Consider the following 24,168-nt stretch of genomic DNA (forward strand, 5'->3'; position numbering starts at 1 on the left):
ACAGTAAGCACTTAATTAATGCTCGGTGACAGACTGCTGCAGGCAGGACCCAGAGTCCAAGAGTGTGAGGGGAAAGGGAGGTGTCCGATGTCATCTAATCACAGTGCTTGGGAGGCAAGGATGGGGCTGGGCAGGGCTCCAGGTATAAGAAGCAAGCTTGCATTTGGAGGCATGTGCAGGCAGTGCCTGGTCTTGGAGTGCCCTCTGGTGGCCTCAGCCAGGCAATCCCACCCCAGTCTTGGCGCCAAGTGGGAGGGCTCCGCCCCAGAACCAAGCAGGAAGTCCCCAAGTCTCCCTGGTCCAGGCTACCCGCAGGAACCAGGAAGTCAGTGGCCTTCTTTGGAGAAAGGCCTGCTTTCGACCTGGGCAGGGTCTCCCAATTTTGCCTTATTCTTGACCTCTCCTTCCAAGTGGCCTCTGAGGAGTTGGCACTGAGTTGCCAAAGTGGGTGAGTGGGACTGTCTCTGCTGCGGGGGGTCGGGTGGAGGGCTAGGGTAAAATGCAGACCAATTTTTGGCGGGGGAGGGGAAAGAGAGGTGATCCTGGGCTCACACACACACACATACACACCCTAGGCTGAGGCACCCAAGAGATACAATTGGACTCCAAAGTGGGAGAGGAGGGGACCCCCAAGGGGAAAAGCTAAAAAAAGTCTGGTCGGGAAAAAGCAATCAGTTAGTCAACTAACATTAATTAATTGTCTACCTTGACCAAGCATAGCTTGGGAAGGAAATCCTATCAGTGCCAAGTCCTGAAATAAATCAAATTGCCTTTAATTGAGATAGCAGAGTGAATCTCTGAAGAGTCAGAATGGAAGATCTTACCGAAATTCTGACGTTTCTAGGATCACGAAGGGGTGGCCACTAACATTTGGTATTGACAATTTTGTCATTCCCACCTCTGACTCTGAGAAACTGGTCTTCTCAATGAATGGCTAACCAGTGTGACATTCAATAGTGTCGGGGAGGGGAGAGGCATTGCTAGAGGCATTGACAGGAGCTTGCTGGGGGCAGTTCCCAGCCAGCAAACTGGCATTACCCCGAAGACAGGGAACATCAGGAAGAAATCCAAAGGGAGGGTCCATTTCATCGGAAGCAAAAAGGGAAAGGTAACCCAGTCCCATCTATGCATCTCCTTGGTGCTTCCTGTCTTAGGGCTTGGTTTCTGACAACATCTCCTAATGCAGCCCTCTGGTCTGGGTGGTATTTCAGGGAATTTGCTTCTCCAGGTCAGGTCACCCACCCACAGATAGTCCTTTTTTCTGTTGAAATCGCTTACAAAACAGACCATAATACAATTCAAGTTTGCTTTGTCAGTAAACAGGTCAGGTAGTGAGAGTTCATTTAAACCTTCTAGCTCCAATAAGAACATCAAATTAGACATTTCTACACCAGAGAATGTACATTTTTCTATACTCCTTGCTACTCCTTCCCTTTTCTAAACCGGATATTTGGACATTACCAAAAACAGGCTGGAAGGAGAGTCTAGAAAGAATGGAGGAGGATCTGATTTGTAGAATGAGCCCTTTTAGTTATGGATTTGATGTCAGTTAATATATTCAGATAGGCTCAGGCTAAAAGGTACCTTTTAAATTGGCATAGACTCTGTCATCATTTAACTCCTGGAGCTCATCTATTTCATTCTTCACCTCAAATTCAAGTTCCAGAAAAGGGAAGAAACTTCAGTTTATCACCTTTATTTGCCTTGTGATGTGGGTTAGCAAACTGTCATGTTGATATATTTAGGAAATTCAAATACAAACTGAAAAATCAGAAAATTCTAAACCTAATTCATATATATACAGACACACATACACACATATAATCTCATTATTATTAAATTTTCACCAAAAGCAAAATCTAGTGTTGTTTGGTTTTTGTTTTTTACTTTTAGCTGTTCGTTCTCCCCTCAGGAGGATGAGATCCGCTAAGGAACTATTTAATAGAGGAACTTTTTTATGTCTTTTTAAATTTATTTTTTATTTTTTGTTTACAACACTCACTTGCACAAGTTTATGAGTTCCAAATTTTCTCCTCCTCCCTCTCCCCCAAGAATGCATGTAATCCGATATAAGCCGAACATTTTTTATAAGAAGATGAGCTGATATAAAAGTGAATACAATCAGAAGTTGCCAACTTGGCTTGAATTGTAACAAAAGGTTGGGATGGATGTAGGAATGCATTGAGCAATCAATTTCAAAACCGTGCATATCAAATAAGTTCTTTATAATAAAACATGTTTGTATTTCAAGACATGTTCAGTACCCAAGTGGTAATTCCAAATTAAGTATTAAACCCAAACGAATTAGACTTTTCCCATTTAGGTAACACGAGCTATTCCATAAATTACGTTCCTCTAAGGGAATTGTTTGCACCAAAATCATTTTCTTCAAAATAAAACTGAAGATGCTTCTGATTTAGTCTTAATAATTAATAGAATACAGCCTGGTCCCATAAACTGTTGCATCAATACCCAATTATTCCTATATTATTTTGAAACATTTAAGGACCTTATTTTATACAGAAGTATATATAACTAACAACAGACAGATGACAAGGCCCCATACTCATCTACTTAGTTGTTCAGAGTATAAAAAGGACTAACATTCTAGGCTAAATAATTCCAATCTCATACCTGCATCTTATTATAGTAGCTCGGATATGTTCCAGTATTAGCCTCCGAGGTTAAGATCTATTGCTGTGTTCATACTGATCACCTGACATGATTGGAGAAATTTGCCATAAAAGGAGAATTAGGGACATAGTGAATAATGCTTCCCTAACTTCATGTCAGTCCCAGGCAAGAGTCATGCAGATAGCCAGTTGCATTGAGACAGGCTTAAATGGTGGAATACTTGCCACTCAAGAACAAACATCATACTGGGAAATTGATATCCCAGCCTTTCCCATGAGAACTCTACCTGCAGTTCGTGGTTGTCAACCTCAAGTTCTCAGCTTCATTGGCCTAATAACATTCTTTCTTTCCTTCTCTCTCTCTCTCTCTCTCTCTCTCTCTCTCTCTCTCTCTCTCTTTCTCTCTCTGTTTCTGTCTCTCTCTCCCCCCCTCTCTCTTTCTCCCTCCCTTCCTTCCTTCTTCCTTCCTTCTTTCCTTCCTTCCTTCCTTCCTTCCTTCCTTTCCTTTTTTTTGTAAATAGTATTTTATTTTTTCCAATTACATGTAAAGACACTTTTCAACACTAGTTTTTCCTAAATTTGAGTTTCAAATTTTTTCTTCCTCCCATTCCCCCTCCCCAAGATGGCAAGCCATTTGATATAGGTTATACATGTGCAATCATGTAAACATATTCCACATTAGTTATATTATGAAAGAAGAAACAGAACAAAAGGGGAAAGCCACAAAAAAAAACCAAACAAAAAAGAGTGAAAATAGTATACTTCGATCTGCATTCAGATTTCATAGTTCTTTCTCTGTATGTGGATAACATTTTCCATCGTGAGTCTTTTGGAATTGTCTTGGATCATTGTATTGCTGAGAAGAGATGCCAATCGTAGTTGAGCATCTAACACTTGCTTTTACTCGGTACAATGTTCTCCTGGTTCTGCTCACTTCACTCAGCATTAGTTCGTGTAAGTGTTTCCAGGTTTTTCTGAAGTTCACCTACTCATCATTTCTTTTGGCACAGTAGTATTCCATTACATTCACGTACCACAACTTGTTCAGCCATTCCCCAATTGACAGACATCCCTTCAATTTCCAATTCTTTGCCACCACAAAAAGAGCCGCTATAAATATTTTTGTATATATGGGTCCTTTTCCTTTTTTTAGGATTTCTTTGGGATACAGACCTAGTAATGGTATTACTTGGTCAAAGGGTGTGCACAGTTTAGTTGCCCCTTGGGCATAGTTCCAAATTGCTCTCCAGAATGGTTGGATCAGTTCACAACTCCACCAATAATGCTTTAGTGTTCCAATTTTCCCACATCTTCTCCAATACTTATCATTTTCCTTTTCTGTCATATTAGCCACTTTGATAGGTGTGATGTGGTACCTCAGAGTTGTTTTAATTTGCATTTCTCTAATTAATAGTGATTTAGAGCATTTTTTCATATGACTATAGATAGCTTTAATTTCTTCATCTGTAAACTGTCCTTTGACCATTGATCAATTGGGAATGACTTGTCCTGCTAGCAGTTCTTGATGATCATACCTGGAGTCAGACTCAGAATAACAATAGAAGTTACCATAAGGTCTTAAACAGCGAGTTCCAATAATTATAGCTCTGGGTGGATTCAGTTATTAAGGGTCATATATCCTTGATAACAAGTACTTGCTATAATCTCAAATCAAAAAAGTAAGTGGTTCATTATTAAAAACATCAGAAGTGATCTTGCCCTGGTTAGAGGAAAAAGCGGGGACATGAATATTACACATCAGTACTGTTGCTAAAGGCTTATATCCCAAGATTTAGAATGACTATAAGCAGCCAAGTATATGGAACCAGGTGGGCAGATTTCTTGTATGGGAAAATGAATTAAGAGAGTCCAACCTTAGCCTTCCTAAGGTCACCCTCCTAACATCATTCCCAGAGACAAATAGATATCTACTGACCTTAAATCTCGGATATCCCTCTCATTGAGCTGTGGGCGTTTTTCCTGAAGGGCTCATTTAAGGTTGGCCCAAGGACACTACAAACCTAAGAATGAAACTCAAAAAGAATGTTCAGGGCCCTAAAAAGGTTTCACCTCAAACAGCAAAGTCTCACTAATCTCAGTAGGGCTGGCCACAATTGTGGTCAATCCTCTCAGGTTGTTGTAATAAATTAGCTAGCATAAATAAATAAAATAAACTATAATGATAAGACAATATAATAATAAAATAAATGTATCAGGCCTTCTAAAAATCACACAAAAGATTTGTACTTAACATTTCTTTCTATTAATATTTCTCTTTTTCAAAAATAGCTTAAACTGTATCCTGATGTAAAAAAGGCAATTATTAGAACCTAATGAAGTAATATATGATAGCTGTGAGTTCACATAGATAGTGAATATATAGCTGTAAAGCTTCAGACAGATATCTCTTATTCATTCCTTAAAGCAAAAATAAATTTTTAAAACTGGAGTTTATCAAGACTAAGTTGGTGTAGAATGTCGTCAAGTTTCATAAATAGATTCCAAATTACCATAAATAAAATAAATTCCTAATTACCACCTGCCTCTCATCAAAAAGTGTTTGCGACGGGGAGGAGATTCAGCAAGGCCAAAAATACAGCCAATGAAATCGGCCCTGTATAAATAACCCCTAATAACTCAACCAATAATCTTACATTTTTTAGACGTGACAGCAAAATAATTTTAGATGAAACTTCCTCTTTACTATAGACAAGTACTTCAGAATATTGGCAGTTTTCAATTTCTCTCTCTCCTCTCTCCTCTCTCTCTCTCTCTCTCTCTCTCTCTCTCCTCTCTCTCCCTCTCCCTTCCTCTCTCTCTCTCTCTCCTTCTCTCTCAGCTCATAATGCAGCAACAGCTAGATAAGAAAGAAGTTGTGATCCTAGCAATCTATCTGCACCTTATCATGAACAATATTATGGATTTGAAACATAAAACAAAACCCATTCCTAGTCAAGGTACCTCAATTCAGCTTCTAAATTACACAGGAAACCATTCTGAACAAATATAAGTGGAATTTAGATAAACCGATCTATAGATTTCCTCATTCTAATTAAGTGTGGTAGGTTTTCACGTCTGGAGCTCTTAGATTTAAGCATTATAGAATTCAGAACTTGTCACCAGAAGAGTTGAAACAAACTTCTTATAACCATGGCAAACTTCTCATTGGATAAAAACAGAAATTTTTTCCCGTCATTATAATCCATATAAAATAAAATACCCAATGCTGAATTTAAGACCTGACAATGTTCAAATTACAAGAGAATCTATCTTTCTAACTATGTTAGTGTTACCAAGTTTCACAGTCTAGAAATATACTTAATTTTACATTAACAATACTAGGATATACATATAAAGTTTTTATCCCTTTGAATTCACTTGTGATCACCAGGTTAGCTTAAAATGTGCTGAGCTAAAATATTCTAACATTCTAGATAAACAGCTGGTTTGGCCCCGGCCAAAAAAAAAAAAAAGACCTAAACTATTTGATCTGATGCTGGCAGGGCATGGTCATTTTTCCCAGGCAGAAACTTTCAAGAGCTTTAACAGAAGGGGTTAATTAAATTATTCTTAATTTGAACAATACAAGGAAACATTTAAGGTTTTATGTAAGTCACAGATCACAACCAATATTTTTGTCATATCCAATATTTATATAGTATTAGATTTATAATATGGGCTTCCTACAAAGATGGATGGACATGACTAACCAGATGCTTTTCCAACCTTAGTAGTAGTAAACTAAAGTCAAAGCTGAAAGTCATTTTTAGGATAGTATGGTCCAATGGTTAGAGACTGATATTTTTTTTTTTATAAGAATAAAAATCTTTTTTCTTTGTAATTTCTAGCTCTTAGCTAAAATCAAATCTCTGTATTTTACTGAGCATGTGACTAGATCTTAAAGTCTTAAAATGTTGACACCCTACTCAGTTACCAATCTGCCACAAAAGCAAGAACCCAATGCTACTTTAAATGGTCAGCAGGTCTAGGAAGATTTTAGGACTCTCCTTTTCACAGATGAGGATATTAAAGGGCTCCTTGCTAGACTAACTTCACAGAAAACTATTATTACTATCTTAGATATTCCTAAAAAGGGGTTTTTAATAACATGTTTACATCAGTCTTTTAACAATTAAATCTGTAACCCAAAAGAATTAAAGAAGAGTTCACTTTAACCATATTTCTAATACAATGAATTATCAAAGTAATGTTAGGCGTTAACGTTATACACACTATACTCATGTAACTGAGATAACTTGGCTCATAACCACACAGCTAACATTTCCTGATATAGCATAATAATAAATTTCACTTCAAATGAAACCAGAATAAATTCAATCACACCTGGGTCTATTTTCCAAATGGCATCATGCAGAACCGCAGTTTCTAATTTCAGCTACTTGGCATTATATTTTACACAAGAGTTATTTATTCTAAGCATTTCATACTATGGGATTCACTACTTCCAGCTAGTCCACTACAAAAGATTTTTTAAAAGTGGCAATATGTAAGAGATTTTAATTATCACACTTAAAAACACCTTGCTTATCAAGTTTCTCCTAATGCTCTAGAACTCTGTCTGACATATAAATCAAGCCACAAAATTTTTATTCTCGATCTGTCTACTTAGACAAAAGTCACACTTGCTCATACCCTCTCAACATACTTAAACCATCTAAAGCTGGCACACAGCACCCAGAACAGTGTCCAGGGACAGGAAGGGCTTGGAGCTGTGGTCCACCTGCTCTGTGCAGGGTGTGTCCCTTGTTTATCCCCCAACCTTCTTATCCACCTTCCATGTTTTTCCTCCAGCCTTTATTTCTCTTTCCAAATCTTCAAACCCATCACTCAGACTACCCTATGTTCCCAATATATAGAGTTCATTTCAACTGAGGGGATTGTTTTCATCACTTTACCTGTCACAATTATACTGTAGCTTGGTTAGCTATAATCTGGGTGTTCTCTAGGAGATCCAAAGCTACAAATCTCTCTTTCTCCCAAAAGGAAATAGAAACCTGCCCTGCCTATTCACAGTCCCAATAGAGAAAGATGTTTGTGGGACAAACCCTATTTTAAAAATCCATTAATATGGTTTTAGTAATTAGAAAAACTTTTGAAGAGGCCTGTTGCAGTCCAGGAGTGAGGTCCTAGCCTCTCCCAACCCTGTTAACAGCTGATTTGTTATGTTGTCTACAGAGATCAACTCAAAGTAGTTTTCTTAATTAAAAATAATTACTTCTCTTTTCTGCTTACTTACTCTTCACTTCTCAGAATCTGGAGAGAGTTAATACTTAATAATTCATAAGAGAAGAGACTTGTATTTCTCTCACAATTTTTACCAACATTACTTACACAAAAAGCTTTTACAGTGGTAATAAACATTTTAAATGGAAATTGCTGAAATTCTAAAGTCATGGCATTTAAGGTCATTATGGAAAAACCTTGATCAAAGCATCTTAAAGGACAAAAATTTATCATACAGTTTTAAACCCATTTCCCCGATGTGAGATGTATTGGGTGGACAAAGACAGTTCCCCAGATTTCAACTGAACACAATCGACAAAGTTTAGTTTTGGAATCTAATTAAATCTCAGTTTATAAACTTTTAGTTTTCAAGATCATTTTCCAATTAAAGTTTTAATTTTATCAAGGCGCAAGAAGAGATCTAGCTGCTTCTGAGTTAAAATTTCTTTCCATGGTCAGCTTTAGTTAGTGAGCAGTTATCTAAGAAAGACAAGGTATTCCACCTTTAAAATTGGTGAAGAGATCACTGGAGAAAGGCTGTGGCTGTGATCTGAGCTTTTCTCCCCTTCTTCCCCCTCCTTTTCTTCCTATTCCCTCAATGAACACACTTATACCACCAAGGGATCCTTTATAGGAATATCGTTTGAAACAGATGGGAAGACCAAAGAATCTATGGTTGAGTACTTTTGCTTAGCTCATTGTGAAAATGATTGGGATTCTCCCCCTCCTCTTGTCCTATCTCTTGATACTTCCTTCTCCAGGCGAGAAATGTTTATATCCTAAATCACATTAGCCTGGTTAGACAAAAGGAAGAGGTTTTTAGTAAATGTTTCAATTTAACTCAAATTGAGCAGAAATACCCTCCCAGGAGGCCACATGACTCAGGATGGGTGGGAGGCCTCCAATTAATCTCAATTAAAACTAAAAATTAAATGTGCAGGACACAAGAACGGGGCTACATCTGGAGGTCTTCTTTCTTCTTAGCTATCAAATAATAAATCTGAATCTGTTAAAAGGAGGAGTCTCTCACACTTTACAGTAAAATTTCTAAGTTCAAAATGCACACCAATTCAAAAGTTACTCCTCAATTGAGTCTTACTTCTCTTTCATTTGCAAAACTCCTGAGCATACAATTAAATTTCTAACGCTTCCTTCCAAGCTTTTTCTCTTGTTGGGAAGGTTACCATTTCTCTTCTCCTCATAAAACTGTGAACTGTTTTTTCTGGAAGAGTTTCTTATCTCCCTTAATTCTAAAGAGTGTTAATTCAATCCTTAAAACTTGACCAGTTCAGGGAAGTAAAGGGAAAGGAAAGATGTTTTTGAAAGCCCAGAGCTTACCAGAGTGGTTAACAGAGTACGCACAATGACATTGATAAAGGTTTTGAGAGCAGAGAAACACAGAAACAGACCTCCAGGTTAACAGACAAACAGGCCGGAGACATTCAAAGGCAAGTGATAGTGACCTCAGGAAAAGGCTGCTTTGATTTTAAACATAGATGATGGGACAAAAAAAGAAAGAGGTGCTTGAGTTGAAACCTTCACGGTGTTGGCTTTCTGCTGAGGCAAGTGTTTATACATACATACAAACACTACACTTCACACACCAGAAAGACTGACTGGCTACAGCTTTTTAAAATCATGTAAGCATGATTTAGGGGCAGCAAGGTGGTGCAGTGAGTAGAGCACTGGCCCTGGAGTCAGGAGGACCTGAGTTCAAATCCAGCCTCAGACACTTGACACATTTACTAACTGTGTGACCTTGGGCAAGTCACTTAACCCCAATTGCCCTGCCTTCCCCCCTCAAAAAAAATCATGTAAGCAAGAAAGTCTTTTTTTTTTGGTCTAATTATGGGGCCCATATATGTATTGACCATCACCCTCAGGTCTTCACATAGCCTGAGAGACTCTATTTTGGTTTTCATATTCTTTCTATTGAGATTCCAACTGGTCTAATCCTTCTTGGAGGGGAGATATTTTAGATCCAGCCCTCTTCTTTTCAACATTACTGATGATTGCTAATATTCCAAACTCTTGCAAGTATCCAAACCCATACTGTGAGGTCGTATGGCTGACTGCAGTACCCTTTGGGATCCAGAGAAAGTGGGCTGATTGCCATGGGTCTTTTTTTGTTTGTTTGTTTTAACCAACTCTCAACTAAAGAGGCTGTTCAACCAAAAGAGATAGGAGTCTAGATTCAAGCATGAACAGGTACTTATCAGTGCAGTGGAGAGGAGGCTTGGGGACTGGGCACAAATGGCACATGCTGGTACCAGGGCTGCAGGGTACAGATTGTGTTGTCTGTGTGCCTCTGGGCCACAGAAGCCTGAATTGAGAACCAAGAGGGATCTTGGAAGTTGTCTAGTCCAAACTGAGACCAGAGAGTTCAGTGATGGGCCCAAGGTCACACAAGTGGTAAACATGAAAGGAGGAATTCGAACACAGGTCTTCAGCTTCCAGAAGCAGTTTTCTTTCATTCCTGTAAAATGTGAATCAGAATGACTATGTTAGCCAACTTAGTGGCCAGTTTGGAGGCTCAAAGGAGATTAGGTCTGCAAAGTACTCGACATATATTTGTGGTTGTTATTCAGGTTTGTCTGACTCCTCTTGACCCCATTTGGGGGTTTCTTGACAAAGGTACTGGATTCGTTTGCCAGTTCCTTCTTCAGCTCATGTTACAGATGAGGAAGCTGAGGCAAACAGGATTAAATGACTTGCCCAGGGTCACGTAGCTAGGAAGTGTCTGAGGCCAGATTTGAATTCAGGGAGATGAGTCTTCCTGACTCCAGTCCTGGTACTCTCTCCACTGAGCCACATAGCTTAGCTACCGGGAGAATGGAAGCTCCCTAAGGACAGGGATCATTTGGGTGGTCTTATTTATTTTTTTTATCATAGTACAATTTTTAATATATTTTCTTTTTTAAACATACATTTCTTATAAAATTTTGAGTTCCAAATTTTTTCCCTTCTTCCCTTCCCTCATCCCCTCACCCCCAAGATGGTAAGCAATTTGATATAGGTTATACATGTGCAATCATGTAAAACCTATTTCCATATTAGTCATGTTGTGAAAGAAGAAACAGTTTACAAAAAAAAATTATGGTTTGCAAAAGGGAAAGCCATGAAAAACAAAAAAAAAGTGAAAATAATATACTTTGATCTGCATTCAGACTCCATAGTTCTTTCTCTGGATGTGGATAGAATTTTCCATCATAAGTCTTTTGGAATTGTCTTGGGTCAGGGTATTGCTGAGAAGAGCTAAGTCTATCATAGTTGATCATCTCACAATGTTGCTGCTGCTGTGTACAATATTCTCCTGGTTCTGCTCATTTCACTCAGCATCAATTCATGTAAGTCTTTCTGGGTGTTTCTGAAACCCACCAGCTCATCATTTCTTATAGCACAGTAGTATTCCATTACATTCATATGCCACAACTCGTTCAGCCATTGCCCAATTGATGGGCATCCCCACAATTTCCAATTCTTTGCCACCACAAAAAGAGATGCTATGAGTATTTTTATAGTGGTATTGCTGGATCAAAGGGTTATGCACAGTTTGATGGGCATGGTTCCAAGTTGCTCTCCAGAATGGTTGAATCCAGCCACAACTCCACCAACAGTGCATTAGTGTTCCAATTTTCCCATATCCCTGTCAAGATTTATAATTTTCCTTTTCTGTCATATTAACCAATGTGATAGGTGTGATGTGGTACCTCAGAGTTGTTTTAATTTGCATTTCTCTAATCAATAGTAATTTGGAGCATCTTTTCCTGTGACTATAGATAGCTTTGATTTCTTCCTCTGAAAACTGCCTGTTCATATCCTTTGACCATTTATCAATTGGGCAATGATTTGTCTTCTTATAAATTTGACTCAGTTCTCTATATATTTGAGAAATGAGGCCTTTATCAGAGACACTTGCTATAAAAATTGTTTCCCATCTTTCTGCTTTCCTTCTAATCTTGGTTACATTGATTTTGTTTGTGCAAAAACTTTTTTTTAATTTCCCACCCTCTTGAATATATAATATTTTATTTTTTCCCCAATTACATGTTAAAACCATTTTTCTTTAACTTTTTTTTTTAAGTTTTGAGTTCCAAATTCTATCCTTCCCTCCCCCAAGACAGTAAGCAAATAGATTGTACATGTGCAATCATATAAAACATTTCTATATTATTCATTTTGTACAAGAAGACTCAAATAAAAGAAAAAGAATGAAAGAAAAAAGTGAAAAATAGCATGTTTCAGTCTATATTTAAACAATACCAGTTCTTTTCCTGGAGGTTGATGGTATGCTTCATCATTAGTCCTTGTCTTGGATCATTGTGTTGCTGAGAATATCTGAGTCATATATAGTTCATCATACAACATTACTGTTACTGTGTATAACATTCTCCTGGTGCTGTTGACTTCACTTTACATCAGTTCAAGCAGGATGATTTCAGAAAAACCTGGAAAGACATATGAACTGATGAAAAAACTTTTAACTTAATATAATCAAAACGATCCATTTTACATCTCATAATGCTCCCCATCTCTTGGTTGGTCATAAATTCTTCCCTTCTCCATAGATCTGACAGCTTCCTTTCTCTCCTAATTTGCTTATGGTATCACCCTTTATGTTTAAACCATGTACCCATTTTGACCTTATCTTGGTATAACGATGTAAGATGTTCCTCTATAGCTAGTTTCGGCCATACTGTTTTCCAGTTTTCCCAGCAGCTTTTGTCAAATGGTGAGTTCTTATCCCAGACGTTGGGATCTTTGGGTTTATCAAACACTAGACTACTATGGTCATTTACTACTGTGTCTTGTACACCTAATCTATTCCACAGATCTACCACTCTATTTCTCAGCCAGTAAGAGATAGTTTTGATGATAACTGCTTTACAATATAGTTTAAGATCTGATATTGCTAGACCACCTTCCTTGGTATTTTTTTTCCATTAATTCCCTTGATATTCTTGACCTTTTGTTCTTCCAGATGAATCTTATTATTTTTTTCTAGCTCTATCAAATTATTTTGGTAGTTTGATATGATACTGAATAAGTACATTAGTTTAAGTAAAATCATCATTTTTATTATTATTGACTTGGCCTATCCATAAACAATGGATATTTTTCCAGTTGTTTAGCTCTGACTTTATTTGTGTGAAAAGTGTTTTTAGTTGTTTTTGTATAGTTGTTGGGTTTGTCTTAGCAGGTAGATTCCTAAGTAATTTATATGGTTGTAGTTATTTTGAATGGAATTGCTCTGTCTCTTGGTGCTGGGCTCTGTGGGTCATATAAAGAAATGTTGATGATTTGTGTGGGTTTGTCCTATATTCTGCAACTTTGCTAAAGTGGTAAACTATTTCAAGTAGCTTTTGAGCTGATTCTCTAAGTATAACATCCTACCATCTGCAAAGAGGCACAGTTTTGTTTTCTCATCGCCTGTTCTAACTCCTTCAGTTTGTTTTTGCTAATATTTCTAGTACAATATCGAATAATAACGGTGACAATGGGCATCCTTGTTTTACCCCTGATCTTACTAGGAAGGTTTTTCTCTTGTCCCCGCTACAGATCATGCTGGCCAATGGTTTTAGATAGATGCTACTTATCATTTTAAGGGAATGGGCTGGGTCTTGTGGGAAGTAAATGCCTTCTACTAGAGAGACAGAGAATTATTATTGCTCTGCAGGGAATAAGAAAGGTCAGAAACCAGCATTTATTTAGTGCCTACTGTGTGCCATTCGCCGCTTTAAACACTTTACAAAGAATCTATCATTTCATCCTCACGACAGCCCTAGAAGATAGGTGCTATTGTTGACCTCATTTTACAGTTGTGGAAACTAAGGCAGGCAGTGGTCAAGTGACTTGTCTAGGGTCCTACAGCGAAGTATCTGAACCTGGATTTGAACTCAGGTCTTCTAACTCTGGCCCAGTACTCTATCCACTGCAACACCTGGCTCAAACAATCAATAAACATTTATTAAGTACGTACTATATGCCAGGCATTGTGCCAAGCACTAAGGATAAAAAAAGAGGCAGAAGATAGTACCTGATTTCTTTCTTATCAGTTTTTTGGTTAGATTTGTCTACTTCTGTGAGGAGAAGATTGAAGTCCCCCACTATTATAGTACTACTACGTCCACCTATTATTCATTTAGCTTTTCTTTTAGAACTTTAGATGCTACAGTATTTGGTGCATATAAGTTCAGTATTGATATTGCTTCATTGTCTATGGTACCTTTTACCAAAATGTAGTTATCCTTTTTATCTCTTTTAATTAAATCTGTTTTAGCCATAACTTTGTCTGGGATCACAATTGCTATCCCTGCCTTTTTTTGCAGCAGCTGAAGCATAATAAAGCCTACTCCAACCCTCCCCTCTAACTCTCATTCTTATTTACCTCTTATTCTTAAATGTGTTTCTTGTAAACAACATATTGTTGGATTCTGATTTTTAATCCATTCTGCTATTCTTTTCCATTTTATGGATTAGTTCATTCTATTCACATTCAAAGTTATAAGTACTATTTGCAAATTTCGCTCCACTTTATTTCCACTCACTATAGTCCTTCTCAGCCTCTCCTTTTACCTTATCTTCTCCTCTTACCCTCCTGTGCCTTATTCTACCCATCCCAAGTCCCTCCTTCATCCTCTCCCCCCACCCTCCTAAATCTTAATTGATGCACCCCTCTAAAAGTCCCTCCCCAACCCTGTCCCCAAGTTCTTTCACCTCTCTACAAGTCCAGAAGACTTCTGCCCCCTTCTAGATGTACACATTGTTTCCTCTTCAACCCAGATGAGAGTAAGGTTCCAACATTACCAGCCCTCCACTCCCGTCTGCTTCTTTTATATCAGTTCGTCCTTTCGTGCCCCATTTTTAGGAAATAATTGCTTCTTTTTACCTTTTCCCACCCAATTTTGTTCTTTCAGAGTCACCTCATCATATACAACTTGGCCTCAACCTTTCTTTCAAACTGCCTTAGTAATGATGACAGTTTGGGGAATACTTAGAACATTTTCACATATAAGAAATAAACAGTTTGACCTTAATGAGTCCTTTATAATTAGATTTTAATATTTTCCCTATGTTTCTTCTGGATCTTTTATATCAATTTTCCATTGAGTTCTGGTCTTTTTGTCACAAATACCTGAAAGTCTCTCAGTTTGTCAAATGTCCTTTGTTTTTATTCAGGTTTATACTCAACTTTGGTGGGTAAGTTATTCTTGGTCACAATCCAGCTCTTTCACTCTTCTGCTCTTCGAAATATAAAGTTCAAAGACCTATGGTCTTTAAGAAGAAAAGCTGCTAGGTCTTGTGAAATTCTGACTGTATCTCCACATGATTTAAATTCTTTTTTTTTTCTTGTTGCTTGCAATATTTTTCCTTAACCTGGGAATTTCGAAACTTGGTTATGACATTCCTGTAAGCTATCCTCTTGGGATCTCTTTCAGGTGGTGAATGGTAGGTTTTTTCTATTTCTACTTTACCTTCTTGTTCTAGAATGTCAGGGCATTTTTCTTTATTAATTTCTTTTTAATATTGTATCAAGATTAATTTTTTTTATCATAGGTTTCAGGTAGTGCAACCATTCTTATATTGTCTCTCCTTGATTTGTTCTCCAGAGCAGTTGTTTTTCTAATGATTGTTTCAGATTCTCTTCTATTTTTCCTAGTTTTATAATTGTTTGGTGTCTTATAACGTCAATTCCTCTTGCCTAATTCTAATTTTCTTTTTTAAAAAATTTAATTTGTTTAATATATTTAGTTTTCAGCATTGATTTTCACAAGACTTTGAATTACAAATTTTCTCCCCATTTCTACCCTTCCCCCCACTCCAAGATGGTGTATATTCTGGTTGCCCTGTTCCCCAGTCAGCCCTCCCTTCTGTCACCCCACTCCCCTCCCATCCCCTTTTCCCTTCCTTTCTTGTAGGGCAAGATAAATTTCTACACCCCATAGCCTGTGTATCTTATTTTCCAGTTGCATGCAAAACTTTTTTTTTTTGTTTTTGAACATCTGTTTTTAAAACTTTGAGTTCCAAATTCTCTCCCCTCCTCCCTCCCCTCCCACCCTCCCTAAGAAGTCAAGCAATTCAACATAGGCCACATGGGTATCATTATGTATAACCCTTCCACAATACTCATGTTGTGAAAGGCTAACTATATTTTGCTCCTTCCTAACCTATCCCCCTTTATCCAATTTTCTCCCTTGACCCTGTCCCTTTTCAAAAGTGTTTGTTTTTGATTACCTCCTCCCTCATCTGCCCTCCCTTCTATCATCCCCTCTTTTTTAGAGCCAGATCTTAAACTGTATTATAAAGCAGTAATTATCAAAACTTTCTGGTACTGGCTAAGAAGTAGAAAAGTAAATCAATGGAACAGAGTAGACATCCAATTTACAGCAGCAAATAAACATAGCAACCTTTCATCTGACAAGTGTAAAGATTTAAGCTTTGGGGATAAGAATTCATTATTTGGTAAAAATAAAAAATTGTTGGGAAAACTAGAAAGCAGTATGACAGAAACTGGGCATAGATCAATATCTTAAACCATTTACCAAGGTAAGATCAAAATGGGTACATGACCTAGATGTAAAGAGAGATATTACAAGAAAATTTGAAGAACATGGGACATATTACTTATCAGACTTATGAATAGGTGACCAATTTATGAATAAGAGAGAGAGAACAGAGTAACAGGTAAAATGGATAATTTTGATTACATTAAATTAAAAAGGTTCATACAAATAAAATAAATGTAGCCAAGATCAGAAGGAAAGAAGAAAATTGGGGAAAAATTTTATAGACAGTTTCTCATATTAATGTCTCATCTCAAACATGTAAAGGACTTTGCCAAATCTATAAGAATGCAAGTCATTTCCCAACTGATAAATGGTCAAAGGATATGAACAGATGGTTTTCTGACAAAGAAACCAAAACAATTTATAGCCATATGAAAAAAATGTTCGAAATCATTATTGATTAGAGAAATGCAAATTAAAACAACCTTGAGATAGCATTTGACACCTGTCAGATTAGCCCAAATGATTGAAGTGGAAAGCAACAAATGCTGGAGGGGATATGGAAAAATTGGGACACTAATTCATTATTGGTGAAGTTGTAAATGGATCCAACCATTTTAGAGAGCAATCAATTTGGAATCATGTCCAAAACGTTATTGAACTGCCTACACCCTCCGACCCAGCAACACCACTACTGGCTGTTGTCCTTCATTCTCAAAGACCACCAAAATGATCTCACCATGTCAGAGTCAAGCTACAGTGCGTCTAGGTCTATTTCCAAAGCTGACTAGGAAAAGAACTGATATGTTCTAAAATGTTTACAGCAAGTCTCTTTGTGGTAGCAAAGAGATGGAAATTGCAGGGATGCCATCATTTGGGGAATGGCTGAACGAGTTGTAGTACATGGTTATGATGGAATACTACTGTGCTATAAGAAATGATGAGCTCAGTGGTTTTAGAAAAACATGGAAAGCCTTGCATGAAGTAATGAAGAGTGGAGTGAGCAGAACCAAGAGAATGTAGGTAGTAACAGCAGTATTGTTTTTAAGAACAGCTTTGAACGCATAAGTCATTTTGACTATTACAAACATCCAAATTAACTACAAAGGACATATGAAGGAAGATGCTATCTGAATCCAGAGAAAGAAGTGATAAATAGAAGTCTGTATACAACGATTTTACATATAGATACATATTTGTATTTAATGGTAGCCATGGGGTGGCGGTAGGGAAGAGATAAAAAGACTATTACATAACTTTATTATATATTTAAAAGGAATAGCAAATTGTACATAATAGATCCGCAGTTTCATGTGAAATCTTTTTTATTATATTATGATATGGGAATGCTTGTTTTATTCCATAAATTAAAAATGAAACAAATAAAAAATTTCAGACAGTCTCTGCCTTCATGGAGCTTATAAACTAAAAGGGGAGACAACATGGAAACACAGACAAAGTAAGCTATGGGCACGCTAAATGGGAAATCATTAAAAGAGAGAAGGCGCTAGAATAAGGAGGGTGGGGAAGACTTCCAGTGAAGATGGTATTTTTGCTGGGACCTTAAGGCAGCCAGGGAGATCAGTGATTAGAGCAGAAGAGGGAGAGCATTGCAAGCATGGGGGACAGCGAGGGACAATGCCCAGAGCTGCAGGGCCTTGAGGAACAGAGAAGAGCACGTCAGGGCATAAGATGGAAAAAGACTGAAAGGTAGGGGAAGAAAGAGAATTATAAATAGCTGTGAATCACAAACAGCATTTTGTATTTGCTCCTGGAGGTAGTAAGAACCTTCGAGTTTACTGAGTAGGGGGTGACATGGTCACACCCCTGCTTTTCAAAGTCCCTTTGGTGGCTGAATGAAGGATCGACTTGACAGGGGGGAGATTGGAGGCAGGCAGACCCCTCCAGCAGCTCTTCCCATAGTCCAGATGTGAGGAGATGAGGGCCTGCACCAGGCTGGGGGCAGTGTCAGAGGAGAGAAGGGGGCAGATTGGAGAGATGCTGCAGAAGGAAAATCAATGGGTCTTAGTACATTATCGGATGTGGGGGGTGAGGGAGAGGAAGGTGTCCAGGATGTTTTATGTTGGGAGCCTGAGGGGCTGAGAGCAGGGTGGTGCCCTCTGGGGAAGGCAGGAGAGGGGAAAGGTGAGGAGTTCCATTTTGGACATACTGAGTTTAAGTTGTCTACTGGACATCCAGATCAAAATGTCTGAATGGCACTCAGAGATGAGAAACCGGAAGTCAATAGAGAGTTTGGGGCATGAGAAGTAGATTTGAAAATCATCATCACAGAGACAGATGTTCATTAAATCCATGGGAGCTGATGGGATCACCAGTGAAAGAGTCTAGAAGGGAGAAGAGAAAAGGATGCACAGGTAAAGCACAGGTCTGACCATGTCAGGACAGTCCTGAGTGACACCTACAGTTAGAAGGTGTGATGTGGAGGAAGATTTAGCAAAGGAGACAGAGAAGGAGAGGTCAGAGAGTTAGGAACAGAATGGGGGGAAGGTCCCAAAAACCTAGAGAGAAGAGAGGATCAAGGAGGAGAGAGCGATGACCAGTGTCAAAGGCTGCAGAGACGTCCAGGAGAACGGAGCTGGAGAAAGGGCCATTGGTTTTGAGGACTGAAAGATCATTCATAACTGCTCTGATAAGGACCAGTCAAGGAGTTGAGAGGGTGTGATTATAATATGGTATTGATTAAAATGATATGATTTTAGTCTTTGGTATCTAAAGGGTTGAAAAAAAGGATTTGCCTTGTTCTCTTGGGCTCCAGAAGACAGAACCAGAAGCTGTGAGGGGGAGTTACAAAGAGGCCAGTTGAGGCTGGCAAGCAGGAAACACTTCCTAATGATCAGAACATCCTCAAAGGGCATGGACAGCCTTGGAAGGTGATGGGTCCCCCTCTGGCTGGAGGGCTTCAAGCAGAGACTGGATGGCCATTCGTTGGCAGTGTTGTTCAGGGAATGCTTGTTAAGATCTGGCTTGGCCTGGAGGTCCCTTCCAGCTCTGAACTTCTGGGAACCTTTTTTCCAGCTGCTGGCTCCCTCCTTCACACCAAGGGCCATGGAGAAAGGAGACCTATTCCTCGCCGGGCTACATCACATCTCCTCCAACCTGTCCAGGAAGGAACTGGAAGACATGAAATTCCTTTGCAAGATGAAAATTGGGAAGAGGAAGCTAAACGAGATAGAACAAGCGATCGACCTCTTCACATGCCTGATGCAGCAGAATTTACTTTCTATGGGCAATACTGATTTCCTGATCTCAATGCTCCAAAGCCTAAAGAGGGAAGATCTGATACAGGAGTTGACCAATTGTGTGGAAAAAAGGCCCAGTCCTGAGGAGCAGCTGGACCCAAAGGTGGAAGGTAGGGCATCTGCCACCAACTTTGGGGTTGGTTTTATGGCATTTAGGGGACAAAAGGAGGGGGGCACATCTGAGAAGGCAGCACCACCTTCTTGTAGCATCAGGATGCAGATTCCCAAGAGGCTGCATCCTGTGGTGGAAAGACCTCTGGATTTGGAGTCAGAAACTCAGAGTTTAAATCCTGTGACTTGGAACATGCCCCTTCCCCTCCGGGTCCTCTCGTCTGAATGAGGACACTGGGCAGCTGAGTTTGGGGATTTCTACCAGTTCTGACATTCTACGATTTTATATATCCTAAGCCCTTGTCTGGTTCCTGGGTCCACAGGCTTCTGGCTCCCTCCCTCCCTCCAGCATGTGCCCATCCCTGAGGTTGGCTAGGAAGCTCCCATGGCCAGGCCAAGACTCAGTGACCACCTACCCTGCTCTCTCCCACATGCCCAGGAAAGAAAAACCCCTCAAATAACCAGGATAAATAGTTATGTCATCCAGGTCAGGAGATAGATAAGTGGGCATTATTCAGGGTCGTAGAAATGGTGACTTTGCCTGAGAAGGCAAGCACAAGCCTTGTCCTGCCAGAGAAGGGGCAACTGGAAGAAATATTTGGGGAGAATTAATAAGACCTGGTGACGGACTGTATGTGGGACTGGAGAGAGACTGAGGAATCAAGAACGGTGAGCGTGCCTGGAAGAGCAATGGTACCAGCAATAGGGATGGAAAGAGGGAGGGAGAGAGGGGAGGAGAAAAGAAGAGAAAGATGGGAGAGAGAGAGGAAGGGAGGGGAAGGGTGAGAGAAAGAGGGAAGGAGCGGGGAAGAGAGGAGGGAAGGATGAGATGGAAGGAAGGAAGAAAAGAAAAGGAGGGGAAAATGGGAGAGAGGGAAAGAATGAGGAAGGGAGAGAAGGATGAGAGAGAGGGAAGGAAAGAAGGGAGGGAGGGAAGAGGGAGGGAAGGAAGGGAGACAGCGAAAAGCAGGGGAAGTAGAAAGGAAGGAAGAAAGAGGGTGGGAGGGAGGAAGGAAGAGGAGATGGAAGGAAAAGGGGGAGGAATAGAGAGAGGAAGGGAGAGAGGGAGGGAGGAAGAGAGGGAAGAAAGGAAAGAAAAATGAAGGGAGGGAGGGATTCTAAAGTGTTAAGGTGAAGAGGGAATTCATGGTGGATGTCCAGCAATGTTTAGAGGATTGGCAATGGTACACACTGGACACTGGGTTTATAGACTTCTCTTTCCTAAAGCCCTTACCACATGGATCTGGCTCTTTTATTTTGCAGCCCAACTGGAGGTTGCATTCAATACTCTTTGTGACCAAGTGGGTCGGGACTGGAAAAGGCTGGTTCGGAGGCTTGGTATTTCCCAGGCGGACATTGAGAGGATTGTTTATGCACAACCTCATGACCTGAAGGAACAATTCTTCCAGTCGCTATTACACTGGAAAAAAACAAATGGCAAAGAAGCCAATGTGTCCACCATCGAAAAGGCACTTCGGGACTGTAACCTGAACCTAACAGCAGACATCTTAGCAGAAAAGCTGGAGGAGATGACACTCTGAAAAGGCCCCCAGCGGTGATTACCAGAAGCCTGAACAACCACTAACAAACCACTTTTCTGAGCTAAATTTCCTCGTTGAGATTCATCTGTATAATGAGACCTTGGTCTCCTGAGAGTTGTTCAGACCAAATTCAAGACAGACTAGATTCACCACACTGCTCTCCCCATGCCCTCATTCCACCTCTAGCCCTGGGAGCCCTGAACAATCCCCAAAGGCCTATAATTAATAGCCTTATTTACTACCCCAGATATTCCCCAAATAAGAACAAACTCCTGAAGGCAAGGCCAGAGTCTCCCTTGCTTTTCTTATTTTTTTATTCTCACTTGTGAGGACCTGGGGCAGCTTGGTTAATGTTGCCCCTAGGCAGACTAATCTGGGCCCGCGGTGTGGGCTTCTGGAACGGAAGAGCAGAAGAGTTGTTTCTTACCCTTTGACCAAGAGCTCCTGGATCCCCCTCTGTGGACCCCTTTTAGCTGACTTGGCCTAGGATTTTATCTACTTTTTCCCTCCCTGTCCTTTCACTTGAGGGCATGGAATCTGTTTTTATTAAAGAGATCCTTGGTTGGAACCCTCAAGGGCCCAGGGATCTATTGCTCCCAATACCAAAGGAACTGGACCTCCTGAAGGTGAGTTTAGCCTTATTCTGCTGAACCCCAAAAAGTCAGACCCCTAAGCTGTGGAATCAGCTCCCTTGGGAGGTGGGGAGTCTCTTTTTGGGGTCTGTCAAGTCAATGAGCATTTATTTAACGCCTACTATGTGCCTGGCACAGTGCTAAGTGCGGGGCATGCAAAGAAAAGAATAAGAGAGTCCCTGTTCTCAAGGAGCTCGCTTTCCCACAGGGGAGATAACCATTGTCGACAAATGAACTGTGTATGGGACAAACTGGGGGCGTTTACCTCAGACAGAAGGAAGGCGCTGGCCTCAAGGGGGGTGGTGAAAAGCTGCCTGTAGAAGGTGCTGGGATCTTAGCTGGGAGTCGGGGGACTGAGATGCTACATTCCAGGCATGGGGGACAAGCCCGTGAAAAGGGGATGTCACCAGAGGGATTCCTGCAGAGATGGGCTGATTACTGAGGTTGCTTCCAACTCTCCAATTCCATGTTAATGGAGACAAGACCACTTTTGCCTTCATGTGTACACTAATGAATTTTTGAACCCAAGACCCCCTAGGAGGGACCTCAGAGACCACAGTCATCACATTTTACAGATAAGAAGACTGAGGCCCTTACCTCGGTTAAGCGCCTTGCCTAAAGCCACGGACTAATTAGTGGCAGAACTGGGCCTAAAACAGACTTCTGGCCTGGTGCCTTGTGCGTTCCACCAAGCTGCTCCTGACCTCAGAAGTCACCTTCTTGGAGAACAGGTAATGGCCATGTGAAGGCCGAGTTCTCCACTCTTCCACCCAGGCACCTGATATTAAGAGCCCTAACTGTGAACTTCCCATTCCACAGCGTGTCATCACATCAAGAGATTGTTTTCACCAAATGGTTCCCATGTTTACTTGGTTGACCTGAAAACTACCTGAAGACTTTAAGCTTTTTGAATAAAGGAGATAAGTGTCATTTCTTAAAGATTTGGTGATTTTAGAAGATTACTCTGCAGGGTGGGTGAGTGGAAGAAGGGAGACCCTGAGGGAAACACATTAGGTGAATACTGTAATTACCTGAATTTGATGGGCTGGAGACTAGCAAGAAGAGTGACCTACAAGACCTTGCTATGGAAGAATTGGGAACACTTAAATGAGGTATGGGCAGTAAGAGGCTTCGATCCTGAGTGCCTGGGGCTTAGAAGAAGGAGGAGGCTTATCTCCTGCTGCTGTGTGGGATGAGCTTCCTAGTCCCGTGGGCTTTTTTTTTCAGACCCCAAAATGCGATTTGGGGGGACAGGATTTCCATTAGTGATTAAAAAGAAGTTATAAGGAATTTTCAAAATTTAAGTCAGAGAGTTATCTAGGACACAGGGAGTTAAAAGAATAGAATGAATTGTAGCCTAGTACATCCTGGGTGGCTTTTGCTGGTGATTCTCAGCTAGGTGAAGTGAGTGGGAGACACTGGCACAGGATCATGCAGTGTAGTGTGCCCACATCAAAAAAAGCACCATGCTCTATGAGTGAAACAATTGTAGTAGCTCAAAAGAGATGTGAGATGCACCAATTTAGAAATATCTCCAGCCCAAATGTTCATATGACAAATTCAAATTGTGCTAAAGTCTTCCGGGCTCATATTGGTCTGATCAGCCACAATCCCACATACTGCACACTGCCTCAACATTGTGATATCATTTTGGTGCTCCAATTACGCATAACTATTACAACTTATAGACAAAAAACCAAAACTCAGTGACTCTGCCCTTGGCAGAGAGTAATTTTTTAAAAATTTATTTTATTTTTAATTTATGGAATAAAACAAGCATTTCCATGACATAGTATAAGACAAAAGATGATTACATATGAAACTGCCAATTTATTACATTTATTACACATTGCTACTTTTAAATATATAATGAAGTTATCATGTAAATCTCTTTTTCCTTTATCTTCCCTCCCCCTCCCCCAGTGATGGTTACCATTAGACACAAATGTGTGTGTGTGTGTGTGTGTGTGTGTTGAGAGAGAGAGAAAGAGAGAGATACGTATATATGTAAAATTATTCTACGAATACATCTATTTTTCAGTTCTTTCTCTGGATGCAGATAGCATCATTCTTCATATGTCCTTTATAGTTAATTTGGGTATTTATAATAGTCTATCAGGTTGGCTAAAATGATCGAAGAGGAAAGTGAAAAATGTTGGGGGAAATGTGAAAAGATTGGGACGCTAATTCATTGTTGGTGGAATTGTGACCTGATCCAACCATTTTGGAGAGCAATCTGG

General features: G+C 39.8%; 1 protein-coding gene across 1 annotated transcript; it reads left to right on the forward strand.

The window, feature by feature from the left end:
- The first annotated feature begins 311 nt into the window (after positions 1-311).
- Positions 312-23,723, forward strand: FADD (Fas associated via death domain). The gene is made up of 3 exons (XM_036762275.1): positions 312-448; positions 19,421-19,754; positions 21,019-23,723. Exons 2-3 carry the CDS (start codon positions 19,451-19,453, stop codon positions 21,294-21,296), a joined length of 582 nt encoding a protein of 193 aa, XP_036618170.1. The 5' UTR covers positions 312-448; positions 19,421-19,450; the 3' UTR covers positions 21,297-23,723.
- The last annotated feature ends 445 nt before the right edge of the window (positions 23,724-24,168 follow it).

Source organism: Trichosurus vulpecula, chromosome 6 (genome assembly GCF_011100635.1).
Source record: "Trichosurus vulpecula isolate mTriVul1 chromosome 6, mTriVul1.pri, whole genome shotgun sequence".
Lineage (NCBI taxonomy): Eukaryota > Metazoa > Chordata > Mammalia > Diprotodontia > Phalangeridae > Trichosurus > Trichosurus vulpecula.

Excerpts from the sequence above, each read along its gene's own strand:
- FADD (XM_036762275.1), top strand. The coding sequence starts at position 19,451 with ATGGAGAAAGGAGACCTATTCCTCGCCGGGCTACATCACATCTCCTCC. Across the intron at positions 19,755-21,018 it reads GCTGGACCCAAAGGTGGAAG|CCCAACTGGAGGTTGCATTC; the intron begins GTAGGGCATCTG and ends TTTATTTTGCAG.